We start from the raw sequence: 21,408 nt of genomic DNA, 5'->3' as shown, positions 1-21,408 counted from the left end.
TGAAAAGACATTTCATGGGGCAGCTAGGTGGCACAGTGGATAAAGCACCAGCCCAGGATTCAGGAGTACCTGAGTTCAAATCCAGCCTCAGACACTTGACACTTACTAGCTGTGTGACCCTGGGCAAGTCACTTAACCACCATTGCCCACCAAAAAGAAAAAAAGAAAAGACATTTCATCCTTCAATTTGCTCTCCAGGAATGCAATGTCTTTTATGTACCTCAACATACTGGAGCAAGAGTATCAGGCATAGCCCTTCCTCCCCACTTCCATTTCATGTCTCCAATCTGTCATCATCACCCAGCACACTTTCCTTGGTAGTTTGCTCCATCCAAGTATATTATCCTTATCATACTGGCAGTTGTCTACTGGTCTTTCTCCCTCCTTTCTCAGGTTCAACACTTGATTCATGGTCTTCCTCTCCATAATAACTCAGGCCCTTATATCATATCCCTCTTGTCTCCAGGTAACATAGAAAACTCTACTCTTTGGCATTTAAAATCCTTTACAGCCTGACTCCAATCTACCTTTCTAAGTTTATTAGACATAACCTTCCCTTCATGAACTCTACATTCCAGTCAAACTGGTCTACTTATAAAATGGGAAACCCTAGCTTAGATCTATGTGGGATAGCCAGAGAGAAAACCTCCCTTTACCTAACATGTGAAGTTCTGCCACCAAGCCAAAGACCCAGATGAAAAGAGGAAGATCCAGCAAGCCACCCTCACCTTCCCACTTCCTCTCTCCCTTCCTGAAAGGGGAGGTCCTTCAAGCTGATTGCTTGAGGGTGGTCTCCTGTTGAAGAGAGAGAACAAGCCTCTGAGAACAACACTCCACTCAGGGCTGGCCAGGCATGGTCTCCATTTTATCAATCTTTAGTAGGTTCTCAGTCAGTTTCTCAGTCTCACCCAATTCAATCAATTCCAAATTAATCTTCAGGTGGGGGCCCTTGGGCGCCTGCCAGATCACATTATTTTATCACAAGACAAAGCAGAAAAAGTCAAATATTTGTTTTAAAAGTCTACCTTTCAAATACTTCAGCAGAGATATCATGCCCTCCCACAGTCTTATCTTCTCAAGAAGTTTTTTTCAGCAAAAAAAGTTTTGCAGAAGTTCAATCATATTTAAGACCCTCTCTTACTTTGACCATTTGCTGATGTTCACCGTGTTAGCTAGAATTCAATTCAATGGAGAGAGAGAGAGAAACAGACAGGACATTTAAGTGCTTGCTATGTGACAGGGGCTGTGCTGAGTGCTTGGAATATAAATAGAAGAAAAGAAGATAGATCCTAACCTCAAAAAGCATACATTCTAATAGTGGAATACAAAACATAAATGGGAGTTGGAAAAGGAGTTGGGTAGAAGAATACCCAGATAGGGAAAGACAGCTGGTAGATAAGAGGAGCAGTCCAGAGAATAAGGTGAGTTACAAGTAAAGTGAACAGCATGGCAGGAGCCTCTGAAGAACTGGCAAAATCTCAAGCCAGGACTGACCAATCAGGAGAGCAGACCTCAAGGCAGAACCATTCCCTTGAGTTGGCATCTCAGTGGAGAGGGACATAAAGCACCAAAAGCAATGCTATATCCAGAGAGTGATTAGTGATATTAAGAAATATTGTTGATAAAGCAAAAATGTCCTTTCTTCTTCACTCCTCATAAATAGCAAACCACAATTCCATTTTACTCAATATTTAAGTGATCTTGGACAAGAAACCTAGTAGTTCTGGGTTTCATTTTCTTCTGCAAAATGAGTAAGCCGGCTTTACTCTCTAAATTCCCTTCTGGATTTGATTGTTTTTATCTTTGATTTTCTGCTAGTCCCACATCTTTTTGCTTTCTTTTCATTGATGTCTTTCCTCTTTCCGCCCAATTCTCTCTATTTGTGTTTTTCATAGATTTAGAGCCAGGAGAGATTTTAAAAACCATCTAGTCAAAACCCTTCATATTATAGATGAGGAAAATGAGGGGCAGAGAAGCTAAGTGGTTTGCCAAAATCCACACTGGTTATAAGTGACAGAGGCAGGAACTTCAGCACTCTTCTTCTAAACTCTGGTCCCTCTATTTATGCCATTACATGATAACCAAGTTGGAAGTGCCCACATAGGTCACTATACCGGAAGTAAAATCTACTCTACACTTACAGCTAAATATTCATCCAGCTTCCACTAAGATACCTTCATTATAATAAACTGACTACCCCTTGAAGCAGCGCCTTCTTTTTGGGACATCTCCAATTCTTAGCTCAATTTAAATTCAATTCAACAAATGTTCAAATGCCAACAATGTGCAAGACATTGTGCTGGGACCTGGCAATAGAAAAATACAACCCAAATAGTCTCTGCCCTCTAGGTTTTTTACATCTAGGCACTGGAGGTGAGAAGAGGAGCAAGATATACAAAACATACACAGATATACAGTGTCATGGAGGGCAAATGATGTAAAAGAAAAAAAGCTAGTCTTTAATAGTTTCAATATTTATTTGAAAAAAGAATTGACAGTTCCTGGATATGAGCAGCACTGATTAGAATCACACAATAAAAAGTAAAAGGAAACTATTATATGTTAACAAACAGGAAAAAAAACATTACTATTGTAGGAGTTTTGCATATTCAATAGAAACTTCCCAGGGCAGCTGGGTGGTGTAGTGGATAGAGCACTGGACCAGGAGTCAGGAGGACCTGAGTTCAAATCCGGCCTCAGACACTTAACACTTACTGGCTGTGTGACCCTGGGCAAGTCACTTAACCCCAATTGCCTCACCAAAAAACAAACAAACAAACAAACAAACAAAAAGAAACTTCCCTAATTCAAATTGCATTAAAATCATTCTGAAGACTGGACCCCAATGGGGATAGGTACTCAAGAAATGAAAATAATACCACAATTTGTCCCCTGGTGCTGTTCTTACTGAGTCAACAAAGAGAAGTGTTGGAAGAGGAAGTAAATGAGCTTACTCATTATATTTGCTCCTTCCTCTATCAAACACACTAAGAGATCGTTAGACAAACATCATTACACTCCTTACTTTTTGCTGTCTTCCCATCAGAAACTCAATGGTTCAAGATTATGAGACTGGAAATGAGTACCATGGGACTCCCCACCTTGTTCCAGGAAAGAAAGATTTGTAACCAGTAATTGAACTGAACCAAAAATAAACAAGATGCTTTCTTCTCTCCAGCCTTTCACTCCTAGCTTCTTTACTGGTCAGCTTGCTATTCCAGGTAGTGGTTTTTCTCCAGTCTTGATTAAAGAGCCAAATCCCTGACAAGCATAACCTAATTAGTTTTTCCACAATCCCATAAGCCCCCTGGGCAAAAACATTACCAAGGTTCCTATCTCTGCAGTCCAAGGTTGAAGGTCATTGGGACACACCATCACCACCACCACCCTGCCAGTTTACTTGTTGGGACCAATTGATTCTGTTCCCTAATTCCAGGATCCAGAGAAAAGAATGCCTTCAAATTCTTTTTCTATACAATGAAAATTCTCTCCCTTTCCTCTTTTTCTTCTTTTTTCTCCCCTTCCTAGGGGAAAGAATCATAGGTTTAGTTTCAAAGACATGGGTTTGCATCCCAGCTGTATTTTTCACTGTCTTTGGGCAAGGTGTACCTTATCTCTCTGAGTACATGGTTCCCTCAGATGTACAATGAGGGAGCTGTATTTGAGAATCACCAACAATCCTCCAAAGGTCCTCTATTTTCTTTTTTTCTCCTTCTTCCTCTTAACTCTTCTTCTTTATTTTCTCTTCATCATCTTTTTTTTTCTTTTCCCTCATCCTTTCTTCATTCCCCTAAATTGGATCCAGGGACCTCATCCTTTCAGCTTTTTCCTTGATCATTAGCTCTTTTATCTGTTCCCACAAAGCACTAATGAAAAGAGAGAAAATTTTGGACCACAGAGTTTTCTCAGAAGTCTCCAAATGTCACTATTGGGATGTTTAGTAGCCAGTGACAGGGAACACCTGGGTAGCTGAATGCCAGCTTACTTCTACTAAAGAGTTAAAAACTCAAAGTACTTTTAGCTACCTTCACTTAATAGCATCCCCTTGGAAGAAATTTCTGGATAAATGAAAAGAGTTGTGAGATGTAAGAATCATTCTTTTTAAGACTGCCTATGGGAATGGCTAAATAAGCTGTGGTATATAATTGTACTGGAATATTATTGTGCTATATGAAATGACAAGCAGGATGCTTTCAGAAAAACCTGGAAATACTTATATCAACTAATGTATATTGAAGTAAGCAGAACCAGAAGATTATATTGCCAGTGACAGCAATATTGTTTGATGAAGAACTGTGAATGACTTAACCATTGTCAGCAATACAAGGATACATGATAATACCAAAGGACTAGGGATGAAGCATACTATCCTCTTCCAAAGAAAGAACTGATATTGATTGAACACAGACTGTAGCATGCTATTTTTTCATTTTCTTTCTTTTTTCTTTTATTTGAGCTTTCTTATACAAACTGACTAATACAGTAAATGGGTTATATAATTGCACATGTATGATCTATATCTGATTGCTTACTAACTCAGGGAGGGGAGAAAGGAGAGAGGGAAGGAAGGATAGATTTTGGAACTCAAAACTTTAAATAAAGCTAGAAAAAGAACAAATTAAAAATCCCAATTAAAGACCAAATTAGGAATTCTGAAAATCAAAGGAGAGATTAATAAAATTGAAAGTAGGTCAGCTAGATGGCACAGTGAATAGAACACTGACGCTGGACAAATCACTTAACCTTCATTGCCCCACAAAAAAAAAAAGAAAGAAAAGAAAAGAAAATGCTAAACCCTATGGAGCAGCTAGGCAGAACAATGGATAAAGCACCAGCCCAGGAGTCAGTAGTACCTGAGTTCAAATCCGGACTCAGACACTTAACACTTACTAGCTGTGTGACCCTGGGCAAGTCACTGGACCCCAATTGCCTCACTAAAAAAAAAAAAAGTATCTGAGGCCAAATTCAAACTCAAGTACTACTGAATCGAAGTCCAATATCAAAACTTTAATGCAAAGGAGAGGATAGATTAAAAATACAGTGAAAAATATGATCCAAGAGTAAAGAATAAGAATAAGAAAATCTATACACTACAAAGAAGCTTTGTTCTCATACATCATAAAGACTTTATCCAAGAAAAGAATTGGGAGCCCCTGGACATGGCCAGCACCGATTAGCATCATACACAAAAAAGGAAAACTATTATATGTTAACAAACAGAAAAGGGCTTGTTACTACTGTGGGAGCCTTGCATATAGTAAGTGTTCAATAGATGCTTCCCTAATTAAAATTGTATTAAAATCATTCTGGAGATTAGACCCCAGGGAGGACAGGTACTCAAGGAAAGGAAATAATGGGCAACAGTTGTCCCCTGGCACTGTTCTTCTTGAGTTAACAAATTAATCCCTTAAGGAAAAGAGTTGAGAGGGGAGTATGAGATGGAGCATAACCATAGCTTTATATTCTCTCCCTCTTCTAGAAAAAACACAGGGAGATCTTTACATGGATGTAATTCCCATCTTAACCTTCTGCTTTCTTCCCTTCATAATCTCTATGATACATGGAGAAGAGAAGACTGGGAATGAAGACTATGGGACTCTTTACATTGACCCAGGAAATAAAGGGTATAACTAGTGCTTAAACCTGACCCTCAAAAAAGCAAAATGCTTCTTCCTCTCCAAGCTTTTACTCCTAGCTTTCTTCCTGAGCAGTATGTGATTCCAGGTATGTGGTGTTCCTCCAATCATGAGCCAACAGTCAAATCCCTTCCAAGCATACCCTATTTAGCTTCTCTACATCCCCATCAAGTCCTTAAGTAGTAGCAATGTGCTAATCTTTGCATCCTAAGTTTGAGAGTCATTGAGATACACACCATCATCCCAGTTTCTTACTCCCTGCTATTTGTTGGGACCATCTAGTTCTATTCCCCATTTCCTGGATCCAAAGACCAAAATGCTTTCAAGTTCTTTTTCTGTCCAGTGAAAGTTATCTCCCTTTCTTCTTCCTCTTGTTTTTCCTCCTCTTCCAGGGGAAAGAACCATAGGTTTGGTTTCAAAGACATGAATTTGTATCCCAGCTCTATTTCTCACTTTTAGGGGCAAGGTACCTCATCTCTCTGAGCCCTTGGTTCCCTCAGGTGTAAAATGAGGGAGCTATATGTGATAGTCACTAAGGACCCTCCAAACTTTTTACTTTCTTTTTTTCTTCTTCCTTCTCTTCACTTTCTTCTTTGTCTTCTCTTCATCATCTTCCTTTTTTCTTTTCCCTTCTCCTTCCCTCATTCTTTTAAGTTGGATCCTAGAACCTCATTCTTCCAGCTTCTTCCTTGATCATCAGCTCTCTTACCCATTTCCCCAAAAGACTAGTGAAAAGAGAGAAGATTCTGAGGCACAAAGTATTCTTGAAAACCTCCAGTTGTCACTATGAGCATGTCTTGTAGCCAGTGCCAGAAAACTACTGGCCCACTTACTTATACTAAAGAACTAAAAAGTGAACCTTGGCTACCTTCAATTAATAGCATACCCTTGGAGGAAATTTCTGGATGAATAGAAAGAGTTGTGGAATGTAAGAATCAGTCTTTTTAAGAGTGCCTTAGTAAATGGAATTTTAAGTGCCTTCTGTCAGCAATTAGAGCAAAGAAAATTATTTCCTACTCCCAGAAACCAGAAACCACCAGGAAAAGCTGTTGGTTTCTTGTAAGGGGACACTCAATTGGCAGATTCTGATTTAATTTCTGAAGGACTTGGGGAAATACTGAAGAACTTGATGCAAGGTTGGTTAAGGAGGACTGTGACTGCTATACAAATACAGAAGTGAGGTTTCTCCTTCCCCTTATCTCATTTGTCCTGCTGGTGAAATAGTGAGCAAAGGGTCAGCAAAGAAAGTATTCCTAGTTGGCTTCTGCCACTAGGCTTAATCCACAAGTGGTGAAAAATGGGTGGATGAGCTATAAGTGGGATGAAGTAAGGAGGATAGTTCTCAAAAAGCTAATGAGGTGGCATCAATTACTGAAGCAAGGGAAAGACCAACCCTCTCAATCCACTCTCCTTTCCAACAATTATTGTTGATTCAATAGATACTTATAAAGGAACTTTGATGTGTCAGAAGCAAAAATGTAAAATGTAAAATGTCATTGCTTTGAACAATCTTATAACTTAGTAGACAAAAATAGTTCACAAGTAATTATAATGTAATTTAGAATTAAGTAAGTATGAAGCAAAGAGATAAATAATAGTTTTAGGGGAATGGAGCACCTAAAGGATGGGAAGAAATCATTGCAGAACTGGGTCTTGGAGGAAAAGATAGATTTCAAAGGACATCATCAGTCTTGGAGGGACTTTATTGCAGGGATGATAATCTTTGAAGGTGCAGGCTTGTAAGAAAGGAAAGGACATGATCAGGGAATGATAAGTAGAACAGTTTATCTGACACCTCCAAGAGGAAACTCCCCAATTTAGGGATTTTGATAGATACCCTTAGGTGATGGGAAGGGTTAAAAAGTAACAAAGATCTTCAGCATTTCTAGGGTGATCCCTTTTCAAAGTAAAAACCATCTTTTCACATATTTGGCAGTAGGATCTCAGGAGGTAAGTGAAAGCAGTCTTGAATGAAGATTCCCAGAATGGATGCTCCTTGAATGGATCCTCTCAGAATACTATTCTGCTGATGGTATGAAACATTCTAAATCCTTTTCTCTGCCTCAGAAAGAAATAACAGGGGAAAAGAAAGAAATAATGGTTTGCTTTAAGGGTGCACAGAGTAATAGGATCATAAATTTGAAGCTGGAAGGGATCTTAAACATCAATGAGTCCAACCCTCTCATTTTAAAGATGAGAAAAGTGAAGCACAGAGAGGTTAAAAGGACTTGTCCAAAGTTACACAGTAAATATCTGAGATGAGACTTAAACCCAGGTCTTTTTGTCTCCAAAGTAAGTGCTCTTTCTCCTCACTATATCTCTATATTAATCAACAAACCCCACGTGCATACTGTATTTAGGAAATATGTCCAAAAAAGTGATTAAACATCTCAGTTCTTACCGAATCTGACTGGTTCTGTAGCAAATTGTCCTTTCTTTTTCTCAAGTAATAACAATGGTTATGACAACAACAAAAAAAACTTGTATTTGTATAACATTTCTCGGTTTTCAAAGAACTTTATACATATTATCTCATCTAATCCTTACATCCCTGAGAGGTACGTGTTATCATTCCCATTTTAGAGAGGAAGAAACTGACACTTATTGAAGCTGTGTGTGGTAAAAATTATTTCTGGAAAAGATATATATCAGAAGTTTTAGCTGAATCATTTGAGAGATTGCACATGCTACTGAAGCGGCTTTTGAAGGACCTCCCTTTTGGGGAGGAGAACTCGAGGAACTTCCGGGCCGCCGAATTAAAAGTGAGGGCAGGAACGGAAGTTCTCTCTCTCTGATGGTGAACTTAGAAGCGATGGTGCACATGGTTTGGTGTTTGGTCTTCAGGGATTCACAGTCTGGCGGGCAGTTTGGGATTCGGTGAGTTTTATAAAGGAATAGACTAAGGTTAGATCTAAGATTATTCATTTGTATTTCTCCTTCCTTATTTCCCTAATTGGTTTCAGCTCTTGTTGTCTAATTAATTCCCAAGTAATAAAAAACTGATTCCTCATAGATTAAAGCTCAGCGGTTCCTTTTTCTTTTTTTGTTTTTGTTTTTGTTTTTGTTTTTTGCGGGGCAATGGGGGTTAAGTGACTTGCCCAGGGTCACACAGCTAGTATGTGTCAAGTATCTGAGGCCGGATTTGAACTCAGGTACTCCTGAATCCAGGGCCAGTGCTCTATCCACTGCGCCACCTAGCTGCCCCGGTTCCTTTTTCTTACAGAAAGTTTAAAGGGGGAGATTAATGCTCCATATATCCAATTTGGCTCTCACATGTGTATATATGATAACAGAGGCAAAATTAAAACTCGAGATTCTCCTTACTCTAAGTCTTGCATTCTTTCCTATGTTCGAGGGTCTTTGTACTTATCTCACCCAGGAAAATCACTCTTACATAAAAGATTTTTAGACAAAGCGCATATAAAATGGTCCCAGAATGTGCAAAATGTCAGTTTAGTAAGGTCAAGTATATCATGAATGTGGAAGAGAGCACAGCATGTACCTTGCATGTCCCATAATAGCTTCCTTTGGGACACTAGAGTAAGAAAAGTCCTTCTAACTGGGTATTTAAAGAAGGAATATCATGGAAGGAAACAAAGTGTATCCAGAACCTAGCACCCAGGTATGGGACCTTTAACAGGTGTGGCTGCATCAGTCCCTCACACTCAGCCTTCCTGCACAATTGCTGGGATACATTGAAGAGTTTCACAGGTGTTTCTGCTGAGCTGCATTCTTGGTTCTTGCTATTGTCACATGCCTAGCATGCATCATAATGGTAGAATGAATGAAAGTTTGATCAGCTACAGACTATCATTGTATGTCTGAATTATGGCAGCTCAACATTCTCCATGTTTTCCATCAGTCAATTAGCAGGAATTAAGCACCTACTATGTGCCAGGACCTATGTTAAGTTCTGTACCTGGAGAAGACTGGAAAATAAAGAATACTGGGGCTTCATTTCAATAAGCATAATTTTAATTCTGTCAGAGCAGACCAAACTAAATGAATATGAAGGCAAAGTAAAAGGATGTTATTACTGCTTCTGATTCTGGAAAAATCTGCAGCTTACAACAAGAGAGTTTAATAATAATAATAATATTCAAAATAAAGAATTAGGAAAAGGAGTCATTGAAATAAATAATCTCACTGGTGATAATATTCACATGAGAAAATACTCTAGGCATATCTTTTCCCCCAACTTTAAGGAAATGGAGCTCTGTAGCCTCTAATATAATGATATCAATAACTGATGTTTATACATATTATCCCAAAAGTCTTAGTGCTGTTTAAACCTTTAATAGCTGAAAATTGCACTAAGAATTTTGGGACATCCTGTTTAACGATTTGAAATTTAAAAAGTATTTCATATGTATTATTTCATTGGACTTCCCAACAACCCTGAGACTTAAGTTATAATTATCCCCATCTTACTGGTGAGGAAACTGAGGCTCAGAAAAGCTAAGTGATTTGCCCATGGCCAAACAGCTAGTAGGTGTCAGAGGAGGAATCCAAACTCAGCTCTCCCTGCTCCACATCCAACATGTTATCCACTGTAATGCATTGCCTCTATAGAGATTGAAACTTTTCTCCCAATCTATTAATCTATTTATCAGTAAAATGAATTTTGTCTTTCGTTTTGTTTTGTTTTAGCTTATCGGCAAATGAATATTTATACCATCCACAACATCTCCAATAATATTGCTGGTTTCATCCTCCTTGGGTTCCCCTGTAGTAGAGAGAACCAGCTCCTCTTCTTCTCACTGTTATTCATCATCTACATTCTAACTCTCTTGGGAAATGGGGCCATCATTTGTGCAGTGATCTGGGATCAGAAACTCCAAACACCAATGTATATACTCCTAGCCAACTTTTCCTTCTTAGAGATTTGCTACGTTACCACCATCATCCCTAATATGTTGGCCAACTTCCTCTCTGAGACCAAGGTAATCTCCTTCTCTGGCTGCTTCCTCCAGTTCTACTTCTTTTTCTCTTTGGGTATCACAGAATGTTTTTTTCTTGCAATTATGGCATTTGATAGATACTTAGCCATCTGCCGGCCTCTGCACTATCCAACCATCATGACCATACGTCTCTGCACCGACTTGATAATCAGTTGCTGGGCACTTGGCTTCCTCTGGTTCTTGGTCCCCATCATTATCATTTCTCAGATGTCCTTCTGTGATCCTAAGATTATTGACCACTTTGTCTGTGACCCAGGGCCACTGCTAGCTCTCACGTGCACCCGAGTCCCTAAGATGGAGCTTACTTGTTCCACCTTGAGTTCTCTCAACCTCTTTGCCCCTTTTGGATTCATCATGGGGTCTTATGCCCTTGTCCTGAGAGCTGTGCTGAAAGTCCCTTCCACAGTGGGTCGGCGCAAAGCCTTCTCTACTTGTGGTTCTCACTTAGCTGTGGTGTCACTATTCTATGGATCTGTGATGGTGATGTATGTGAAGCCAACTTCAGGACACGATTCTGGGACCCAGAAGATTGTGACCCTCTTTTATTCTGTTGTTACCCCATTTTTAAACCCTATGATCTACAGCCTTAGGAATAGGGAAATGAAGGAAGCCCTGAAGAAAGTTCTGGGGAAAAGAGAATTAGAATCTTAATATAAGAGAGACTTGAGAATCCACCTAGGTCTTTAACATTCTCCTCAAGTGAAAGAAGAAAAATTGACTTCTTTTCATACCAAGTTACTCAAATTCAATTATCATGGAATCGGGGGGCGCTAGGTGGCACAGTGGATAAAGCACCGGCCCTGGATTCAGGAGTACCTGAGTTCAAATCCAGCCTCAGACACTTCACACTTACTAGCTGTGTGATCCTGGGCAAGTCACTTAACCCCCACTGCCCCGCAAAAAAAAAAAATCAATTATCATGGAATCTCATTACTTTTCTAACCATGATATAACTTGACCAGAATCACATAATAAGTATATCTCAGAAGAGGGATCTGAACCCATGTCTTCCTGGCCTTGAGGCCAGGTCTTTATCCAATAGACTACCTTGCCTCTCAGAGTCTTCTGGCTACATCAGTCAATTGTGTTTCCAGGGCTAAAGAAGACAGAAAACACTATGCATTTTTAGCAAAAGTATGGTGTGCCCAAATTAGGACTTAATGTGTTATTATGTTCTCCATGCTTATAAAATGATATAACATCTTGAGAAAAGACTGTAAAATGACCAGAAATAACTAAGGAAAAGGGAGTGGCAATGGCAAGAAGAAGTTGCTAAATGGGGACAGACAATATTCAGATTACAGTAAGAAAAGACAAAGTTTAAGAGGACATATGTTGACTTATTTTTCAAAATAAATTTATGTCAACTTACATTGACCAAAGCAGGCATGTAAAACTTAAAAGGCAAGAAGATAAGAAAAAGGGCATATTAGAGCAATGGAAAAAAAATTCAAGAAATTGCAAACTGTTGTACCAATAATGCAAATATTGTTAATTTCACAAACACTAAATCTTCCCTAAAAGATGAATTATGGAGGGTCTGATCTTTGAATTCTAATGTATAAGAATTAAAGGAATGCTCAAACATTGAAAGAAATACAGAACTGTAATTAATGCAGTAACCAATGATGACTTCAGAACACTGGTGGTTAAACATGTTATCTCTCATCAGAAAGATGCAAAATGAGGCATAGGTTGTCTAATTTAGATGAATCGTTAATTATTCACCATAACAATTCTTATGATTTTATACATGGAAAAGGGAGGAAATTTTTCCCAAGGGCTAAGAGTTCTAGTGTTATAAATCAGAGAGTAGAGGCCCTGTTTTAGAGAGTCCCAAATAAGAATCCAGTCTCACAAATAGGTGTTGTGACTGAGCCTGAACCACAGAGAATGGTGAGCTCAGGGAATCCATGAAAACAATTTTGCTATGACAATGGAATCAGAGTATATCAACAATCTCTTAGGAGACTGTATCCCAAATGGACATTGAATCTTGAGGAGGAGAACTAGTTGGGATAAGATGGAAAATTCTCCCCTTCCATGACATGTATCTGAGGTTCAGTCCTGGAACAAACATGACAAATCTCTGTCTCATTTCATGCCTTTCCTTAGCTATCAGTTGCCTGGAATTTCATGTGTTCTTGAGTTCAGTCAACATTTCAAAGTAAGAAGCAAAGGCTTTTTGGAATCAGGAAAGAAATCTCCAAGTCTTCTCAAGAGGGAATGGACTCAGAATATAGATGGACATAGAAGGGACTCTGTGTTTGCTTTCTTTCTCTGTCTCCTCACTGTCTGCTTTTAAATAAATAAGTTCAGGAAGTGAGTTCATAAATTGTGTGCATGATTTGGTCAACCAAATGAGAGAGTCACCTTTACTAGGGATGGAGTTAACAGGCCCACAGCAATTATAGAGACATGAGCAAGATAGAATGCTTACACTCTGAATATTTGAATTCTTATTCACTTAAAGGCTTCTCAAGATGGAAAAATTGAGATGGTCATGAGAACATAGATGCTAGAGATGTGGATTCTAAGAAAGAACTAAGAAAAGAGTTGTAATGGCAGGGGTTCCAAGGGATAGAAAATGCTACCATTTCTTAAGGTCAAGCAAGTATCTCAATGATAAAACAATGGACCAGATGCTGAGAGAAAGGAGAACAACCAAACTACAAAAGACCATCCCTAAGAAGTAGAACCCGTGCTAATTCCTTGAAGGAAGATTGCATGTTTTCAGTGCATACATGAAGCCTAGAGTGTCAAGATAATGGAATGTGGTAGATAAGGGAATTTATCAGATACTCAAAGGCCCACCTGGAGATTAATCTAAACTGATTGGATTAAGTGAGAGTGATTGACTGCTGATTAGCCTACTTCAGTTAACTAGATTGTAAGCACATCTGGCTAGCCTTTAAGAAGGTATTGTTCTCAGAAGCTAAAAACTTTGAACTTAACTCAAGACCACCTTCAAGTCCACTGAACCAATGGATTTGAATGACACTAGCCAATCAGCTTGAAGAACCTCCTATTTCTGGAGGAGAACATGAAGGAGGAAGTTGACTCTGGCAGGGGATTTCTGCCTCTTTTTGGTTGGAGACATCGGCTTGGTGGCAGGACTTCAAGTGGCAGGTTTAGGAAGGCTAGGATTTCCATGCTATGAGAAATCTGTTCTCGATCTTTCTCTTTCTTTACTATCTTATATCTTTTAATAAACCCTTAAAAAACTAAACTCATTTATCAGTGATTTAATCAGTTTACCCCCAAAACTGGGGGGACAGATTAAAACCCACATTTAGAATTTTAAAATACACACTAGCAAAGAACCTTGTACAGGGTAGATGCATAATAAATGTTTGTTGGATTTAATTGAATGGTTGAATCTGTCTTATATGGATTTCTCATCCATATATTATTCATATTTATTATTTCTATTTATCCTATTGTTCCTGCTTTTCTTTACATCCCTGATTCCTATTTACCTTCTCTAGGATGCCAAGGAATGCTTGCATCTGGTCTATATTACCTGTAATTTAAATAGGCAGATCATTAAGTGGCATTTCAGAGGCCCTTCACCCCCAAAATAACTCTCTATCCCAGTCCCTGGTGTCCAAAAATTTAAGCACTAGTGTTACTTCTTGGAAATGATGGCTTTATGCAACCTTCCTTTAGAGGAATAACAAATATTATGACTTTAGCATTAGGAAAGATTCTCACACAAATATATGAATGGGGTGTGGAGAATGGCTTTAATGAAGTAGAGATTTAATATTTTTATTACCCAAATTGACAGTTGCCATCCTGCAACTTTGGTCCCTTGGTCAAAATGACTGGCCATCCAACCCAAGTTGATTAGTTCCAGAATTTCTGCCAATTTTCTTGAGCTAATTACCTTCTGATTACTTTTTCTAAATTTCTCTCCATTTACCCTTGTCCCTGCTCTGAACTCTTGGAGCATTTTGTATTCATAAGACATTTGGCATAGGTGACATGGTCTTAATGGGAAAGTTTTAGTGTTCTTTCCTGATCAAGTAAAGGTTGGACCAGAAAACTTCTGAAGCTTCTTTCAAACCTGGGATTACATGTACTCTCATCTACTCTAATTCCTTACACATAAATTTGTTGCTTTCTTTTTCTATTTCCCTCTCTTCCTTCATCCTCTTGTTATCTGTTGTCTAGGACTGCCTCTCACCCCTATTCCATTCCTACTTTCTTACTCCATCTAAGTCTGGTGCATGGTGGTAGGACTGGTGGTAGAAAATGAAGTGAAGAGGAGATTTCAAATATCCAACGCCATTTTACTGCTTCCATTGCCACTAGTTTTCCAAACTGCAAAGCAATATTCCATTTCTTTTTTTATATTCATCCACTTTGTTCTACCCTGAAAAGTTCCTACTCTTATCTCAGATCCTAAGAACAAATACCTATTAGCCAGAGTCTGGTTTTCCTCCAAAATACAGATAAATTGTAATTCCATCTTTTACATACAAAGACCTAATTTATCTTTCCTGACAGTGTCTAAGTATGAAAAAGAAAAAGGGAAGGGAAAGAGAATTGGATAGAAGGGATTCTTTTTACATTCTATTTCCCCTTTGTTCTTTTTCTTTTTTGCAGGCAATGGGGGTTAAGTGACTTGCCCAGGGTCACACAGCTAGTAAGTGTTAAGTGTCTGAGGCCGGATTTGAACTCAGGTCCTCCTGAATCCAGGGCCAGTACTTTATCCACTTCGCCACCTAGCTGCCCCCTCTCCCCTTTGTTCTTAGCAGTTTAAACAACAAACCTTTAGGGAATTCTCACTGAGTTATATGTATGCGTTAGAGGCATGTACTTAGGGGAAATTTTGTGAAAACAAATTCAAATCTGCCCTGGTCCAGTGAAGAAGAGAAAACCATAATTAAAAGCAGCAGGTGTTGGCAGGGAATATGAGAGCAAGCAGATCAACCCCAGAGACCTATAGCAGTAAACAAAAGTCAACAGCAAGACAGAGAAGTGTTCCTGAGGGGTTGCTGGCAGAAGATTCTGATCTTCTTTACTTCCCTGAATGCTTAGAGCCTCTGGCCCTAACACTTACTCTCTACCATTTAATTATTTCCCATTTCCACCATATGTATCAAGTATTCACAGCCCTTCTGAAATTCCTTTCTCTTGAAAGTACCAATAAAGATGATAAAGATAGGCATCCTCAGGAGGTAGGACAGCTAAAGGAAGGAAAGGACCAGGTTCACACTGTGTTCATATATTAAAATAGATTTAAATTGAAAGGAACTTTAAGTATCATTGAGTCTAACCCCTTTTGTTCTAAAGATGAAGAAACTGAAGCTTAGGGATTTTAAGTGTATACCTGCCCAAGGTCACATGAGAAATAAAGAGGATAGTCTGAATTTAAACAAAAATTCTATTATTCCAGCTTCAGTGCTTTTCCCACTATATGAATGTATTCCTAAAATCCCAAATTGTAACTCCAAGTATAATTTGCCACTGGAACATATTGCACCTGATGGCTAGGTTCTACCATAATGTGTTATACCCCAGAGCTGACATGAAAAAGGATGATGGGGGGTGGGGGTGAAAATGGAGAGAGATGTTGTAGGTAGAAATAAGGATGATACAGATATAGATGGAATGGGGGTAAAAATAAAGATGGAGATTATAGGTATGGAGAAGAGATGGAGATAGAGATGAAGATGGGGGTAGGGATGAATAGAAATAGAGATATAAATCTATAGCTGTAGCTGGCATAGATGTGAAGTAAATAGGTAGCCTTGGGCATCATTGAGATTATAAAAACAGAAGCAGAGCCAAAAACAAAAATAGAATGTGTCAAGAAACCCTAAAGTAGAAGTAATATCTGAGATAATTTTAAAAGGTCTCCTTGGGCATTGAGCAACTGTAATCGGCGACATTACCTCTGAAACTTTTCTTAATAACCTCTGTAGCCTCTGATTCACTGGGAAGATCACTCTCAGTATAGATTGGAAATTACTTCCTTGGGTATAAGTAGTTCTGCCTACTTGAGGGTCAATGGAAAACACAAAAAACAAATCCTGAAAAACTAGTATTTGTCCATTAAATGAAAGAAACTGTAACTATTAACTGAGAAAAGAGTCAGCAATTTATTGATTTGAGATTTGCAGAGTCATCTATTCATTTATTCAACAAATTTCATTAGGTTCATATTCTATTTGAGTCAGTGTACTAGGCAAAAGTGGGAGATATAAAGATAAATAAAAGACCTGAACTTCAAGGAATATAAAAATAGAAAATGATAAATGAGATAAAATAAAACAACTAATACTTCTAGTTTGGGTTTCATTGAGAAGATGTGTTGTGAACTGGGCCTAGAAAGATTTTAGTTGACAGAGATAAATGGCCAATCTATTTGTATGGAATGGCATAAATAAAGGCATCTAGATAGAAAAGCTTGGGAAATTGTTTGAGAATTGCATGTAATGAGGTTTTTCTCACTTTTGGCTTATGTGATAGAGATTAGTAAAGTTGATAAACTTATTTGCAACCCAATTGTGAAAATCTGTGGATTTCAATTCCCTCTGCAACCTTTTGTACACCAGGATAGTAACAACTTAACTTCAACAAAAGTACTTGTTTCTGTACCTCTGAATAATTCAACAACAAAACTAAAAATTCAAAGCCTTTGGTAAGGAGAGTTCTTGCCTTCTAACTATATCCCAATGGAGGTCTCAAGAATCATCCATGTAGCTCATATGGAAGTAAGAGGCAAAGTAATTCACTCCTCTACCAGTTTACTCATCTTTCCTCCTCCCCTCCCCCTATTCTCCACTAAATATAATTGTGGTTGTGTGATGATTAGTAGCACATATATAAAAGACATTATTTAATTAATTTTTCAGACTTTGTTCTTATATCATAAGCCTCTACACTATGACACCCTCATGACAGGATGTCTCTACATCAAACTAGTGTTACTCCTTTGGTCAATGCCTTGCTTTGTTATCCAGTTCCAATCTACTTTATGACCCATTTGCCCTTCTGTGACACAAATATAATTGATTACCCAGCACCCTTGTTGGCTCTATCTTGCACACTTGCTCTAGTGATTGGGCTTTTCTATTCAATTTTGAGTGCCCTCAACATCTTCAAAAAACACCTTCTTCTTAATCCTTGGGTCATATACTCTGGTACTTAAAGCTACAATTTGAGTACCTTCAACAACTAGAAGGCATACGGCTTTCTCCACCTGTGGTTCCCACTTAGTTGTGGTATCTCTGTTCTATAGGATACTCATGTACATCAGCTCAACCTCTGGAAATCCATCTGGGATACAAAAAATTGTGACCTTGTTTTATGCAGCTCTGAGTCCATTTGTAAACCCCTTGATTTATAGCCTACATAATAAGGATATGAAGACTGCCCTGAGAAAAGTCCAAATGAGGATGAAAATTGATCAGAGCAAATAAGAAAGCTCTAGGAAACCATATTCAGAGATTTCTACTGCTTTTCATCCCAAAGCCAGCAATATTCAGCTACTCATCTGCCTGAACAGTACTAAAAGGATAAAAGAGATAGCATTGGAATATGATCCCCTCAGGAAGGTGCTCAGTATGCTACTGGTGAAGAGTAGAGGACAACTATAAGTAGTTCCAGTGTCTGGGCCAAGCCAAATGGAAGCTCAGCCACAGATGTATCTGGTGATGAAAGGAAAGTCTGATGCTGTAAAGATCACTATTGCATGTAAACATGGAATGTAAGATCTATGAACTTAGGTAAGCTGAATGTGGTTAAACAGGAAATGGAAAGGTTAAACATTGACATCCTGGGTTTTATTAAATGGACAGGAACGGGTGAATTTAATTCAAGTGAACACTACATATACTACTGTGGGCAAAAATCCCTTAAGGGAAATGGAGTAGCCCTCATAGTTAATAAAACTGTGAAAAAAGCAGTAGTTGATTATAATCTCAACAATGACACACTATATGTTCAAATCCAAGGCAAACCAATTCATCATCAGAGTAATACAAATTTATGCTCCAAACATTGATGCCAAAGGGGCCAAAGTTGATCAGGTTTATGAAGACCTACAACATCTTTTAGAAATAACACCTGGAGGGGACAGCTAGCTGGCACAGTGGATAAAGCACTGGCCCTGGATTCAGGAGGACCTGAGTTCAAATCTGGCTTCAGACACCTGACACTTACTAGCCGTGTGACCCTGGGCAAGTAACTTAACCCTCATTGCCCTGAAAAAAAGAAAAGAAAAGAAAAGAAATAATACCAGGGCAGCTTGGTGGCACAGAGGATAAAGCATTGGCCCTGGTTTCAGGAGGACCTGAGTTCAAATCTAGCCTCTGACACTTGACACTTACTAGCTGTGTGACCATGGGCAAGTCACTTAACCTCCATTGCCCAACAACAAAAAAAAAATAAAGGAAGGAAGGAAGGAAGGAAGGAAGGAAGAAAGAAAGAAAGAAAGAAAGAAAGAAAGAAAGAAAGAAAGAAAGAAAGAAAGAAAGAAAGAAAGAAAGAAAGAAAGAAAGAAAGAAAGAAAGAAAGAAAGAAAGAAAGAAAGAAAGAAAGGAAACCACCCTGGGGCAGCTAGGTGGTGCAGTGGATAGAGCACCAGCCCTGGAGTCAGGAGGACCTGAGTTCAAATCCAGCCTCAGCCATTTGACACTTACTAGCTGTGTGACCCTGGGCAAGTCACTTAACCCCAATTGCCTCACCCAGAAAGAAAGAAAGAAAGAAAGAAAGAAAGAAAGAAAGAAAGAAAGAAAGAAAGAAAGAAAGAACACTGCCCCCCTGCCAAAAAAAAAAAAAAAGATGTCACATTCATCATAGGGAATTGGAATGCTAAAGTAGGATCTTCAAAAGATAATTTGTATTTGAATACAGATTGAAGCATATTTTTTGTTAGTTCCTTTATCTGAAGTTTTGTTTTTGTCTGTTCTCTCTCACAATCTGGCTAATGTGGAAATGTTTTGCATGACTACTCATGTATAGCATATATTGAATTGCTTGAGTTCTTAGGGGGGCAAGGGAGGGAAGAAGAGAAATTGGAACACAAATTTTTTTTAATTGATGTCAAAATTTATATTTTACTTGTAATTTGGGAAAATAAAATTCTAAATATAAAATTTTTAAAAAGATAATTGAATAACTTGTAAATTTGGCCTTGGAGTACAGAATGAAAAAGGCCAGAGACTAATAAGTGTCTTGTCAAGATAGCTCACTGTTCATAGCAAACACTCTTTTTCAACAATTCAAAAGGTGACTCTACACATGGACATCACCAATGGTCAAAACTGAAATCAGGTTGATTATATACTTTGTAGTTAAAGGTGGAGAGGCTTTATACAGTCAATTAAAACAAGACCTGAAGAAGACTGTGGCTCAGATCATGAGCTTCTTATTGTAAAACTCAGACATAAATTGAAGAAAGTATAGAAAACCATATCGTATGGCTAAAATAATATCCCTTGTGAATATGAAGTGAAGGTGATGAATAGATTTAAGGGTTTAGATCTTGTAAACAGAGTGCCTGAAGGACTATTAACAGGGGTTTGCAATATTGTATGGAAGGCAGAAACAAAAAATATTCCAAAGAAAAATGAGAGTAAGAAAGTAAAATGGCTGTTTGATGACGTGTTACAAAGATCTGAGGGAAGAAGGGAAGGGAAAGGAGAAAGAGAAACATGTACCCAACTGAATGCAGAAGTTCAGTGAATAGCAAGGAGAAATAAAAGGTTTTCTTAAATGAGCAAAGCAAAAAAATAAAATAGAAGAAAGCAATAAAATGGGAAAGATTAGATATCCAAAAAAAATTAAAGATATCAAGGTAACATTTCATGTAAAAATGGGAATGATAAAAGGCAAAAATTGTAAGGACTTAAGAGAAGCAGAAGAGATTAAGAAGAGGTGGTAAAAAATACATGGAACTATACAAGAAATATCTTAACACCAATCACCAATAACTACAATAGTATCATTACTGATCTGGAGCCAGACATCCTGGAAAATAAAGTCAAGTGGGCCTTAGCAATGATTTCATTGTTAACAAGGTCAGTGGAGGTAATGGAATTCTAACTAAGCTATTTAAAATCCAAAAAGATGAGGCTTTTAAAATGCTGCACTCAATATGCTAACAAATTTGGAAAACTAAACTGTGGCCACTGAATTATAAAAGACTGGTCATTTCACATGCCAGCAAGGATATGCTTAAGATTCTGTAAGCTAGAGTTCAGCAATATGTGAACTGAGAGTTACTAGAAGAGAAGGCTGGCTTTTGAAGAGGAACTAGAGACCAAATTACCAACATTTGTGCGATCATGAAGAAGGCAAGAGAATTCCAGAAAAGCATCTACATACTTATGCTTCATTGACTACCCTAAAAGCCATTGGCTCTGTGGATCACCACAAAATGTGGCAAGTCCTCAAAGAGATGGGAGTACCAGATCCGCACACTTGTCTCCTGAGGAACCTGTATGTGGACCAAGGAGCCACAGTTAGAGACAAAAATAAAACAACTCATTGGTTTAAGATTGGAAAAGGTGTGTGACAAGGCTATATACTGTCTCCGTATTTATTTAACTTATATGCAAAGTACATTATGTGAAATGCCACAATGGATGAATCAAAATGTAATTAAGCTAGTTCTCTGGACTGCTCCCGCTGCGGGTCCTAGTAGCCCAGCGGCGGGAGGAGGAGCGTCGAGGCCCAGCAGCCCTGCTTGAGAAGAAGCGGCAGCGGCCTTTTCCCTCCGACCCCAGACCCTAGTCGCTCCCACCGGTGCTCGCCCGTGTGTGGGGAGAGGGAGCTGATCCATACTCGCAGCCAAG

General features: G+C 38.5%; 1 protein-coding gene across 1 annotated transcript; it reads left to right on the top strand.

Moving 5' to 3' along the window:
* The first annotated feature begins 10,297 nt into the window (after positions 1–10,297).
* On the top strand, positions 10,298–11,248 carry LOC122742732 (olfactory receptor 11G2-like). Its single transcript, XM_043987181.1, has one exon. The coding sequence runs from the start codon at positions 10,298–10,300 to the stop codon at positions 11,246–11,248; it is 951 nt and encodes a 316-aa protein (XP_043843116.1).
* Positions 11,249–21,408: the final 10,160 nt, after the last annotated feature.

This window comes from Dromiciops gliroides, chromosome 2, assembly GCF_019393635.1.
Source record: "Dromiciops gliroides isolate mDroGli1 chromosome 2, mDroGli1.pri, whole genome shotgun sequence".
Taxonomy (NCBI): domain Eukaryota; kingdom Metazoa; phylum Chordata; class Mammalia; order Microbiotheria; family Microbiotheriidae; genus Dromiciops; species Dromiciops gliroides.
This window is presented reverse-complemented; position numbering and strand designations above follow the sequence as displayed.

What these genes read in the sequence shown, in the direction of transcription:
- LOC122742732 (XM_043987181.1), top strand. Translation starts at nt 10,298, where the DNA reads ATGAATATTTATACCATCCACAACATCTCCAATAATATTGCTGGTTTC.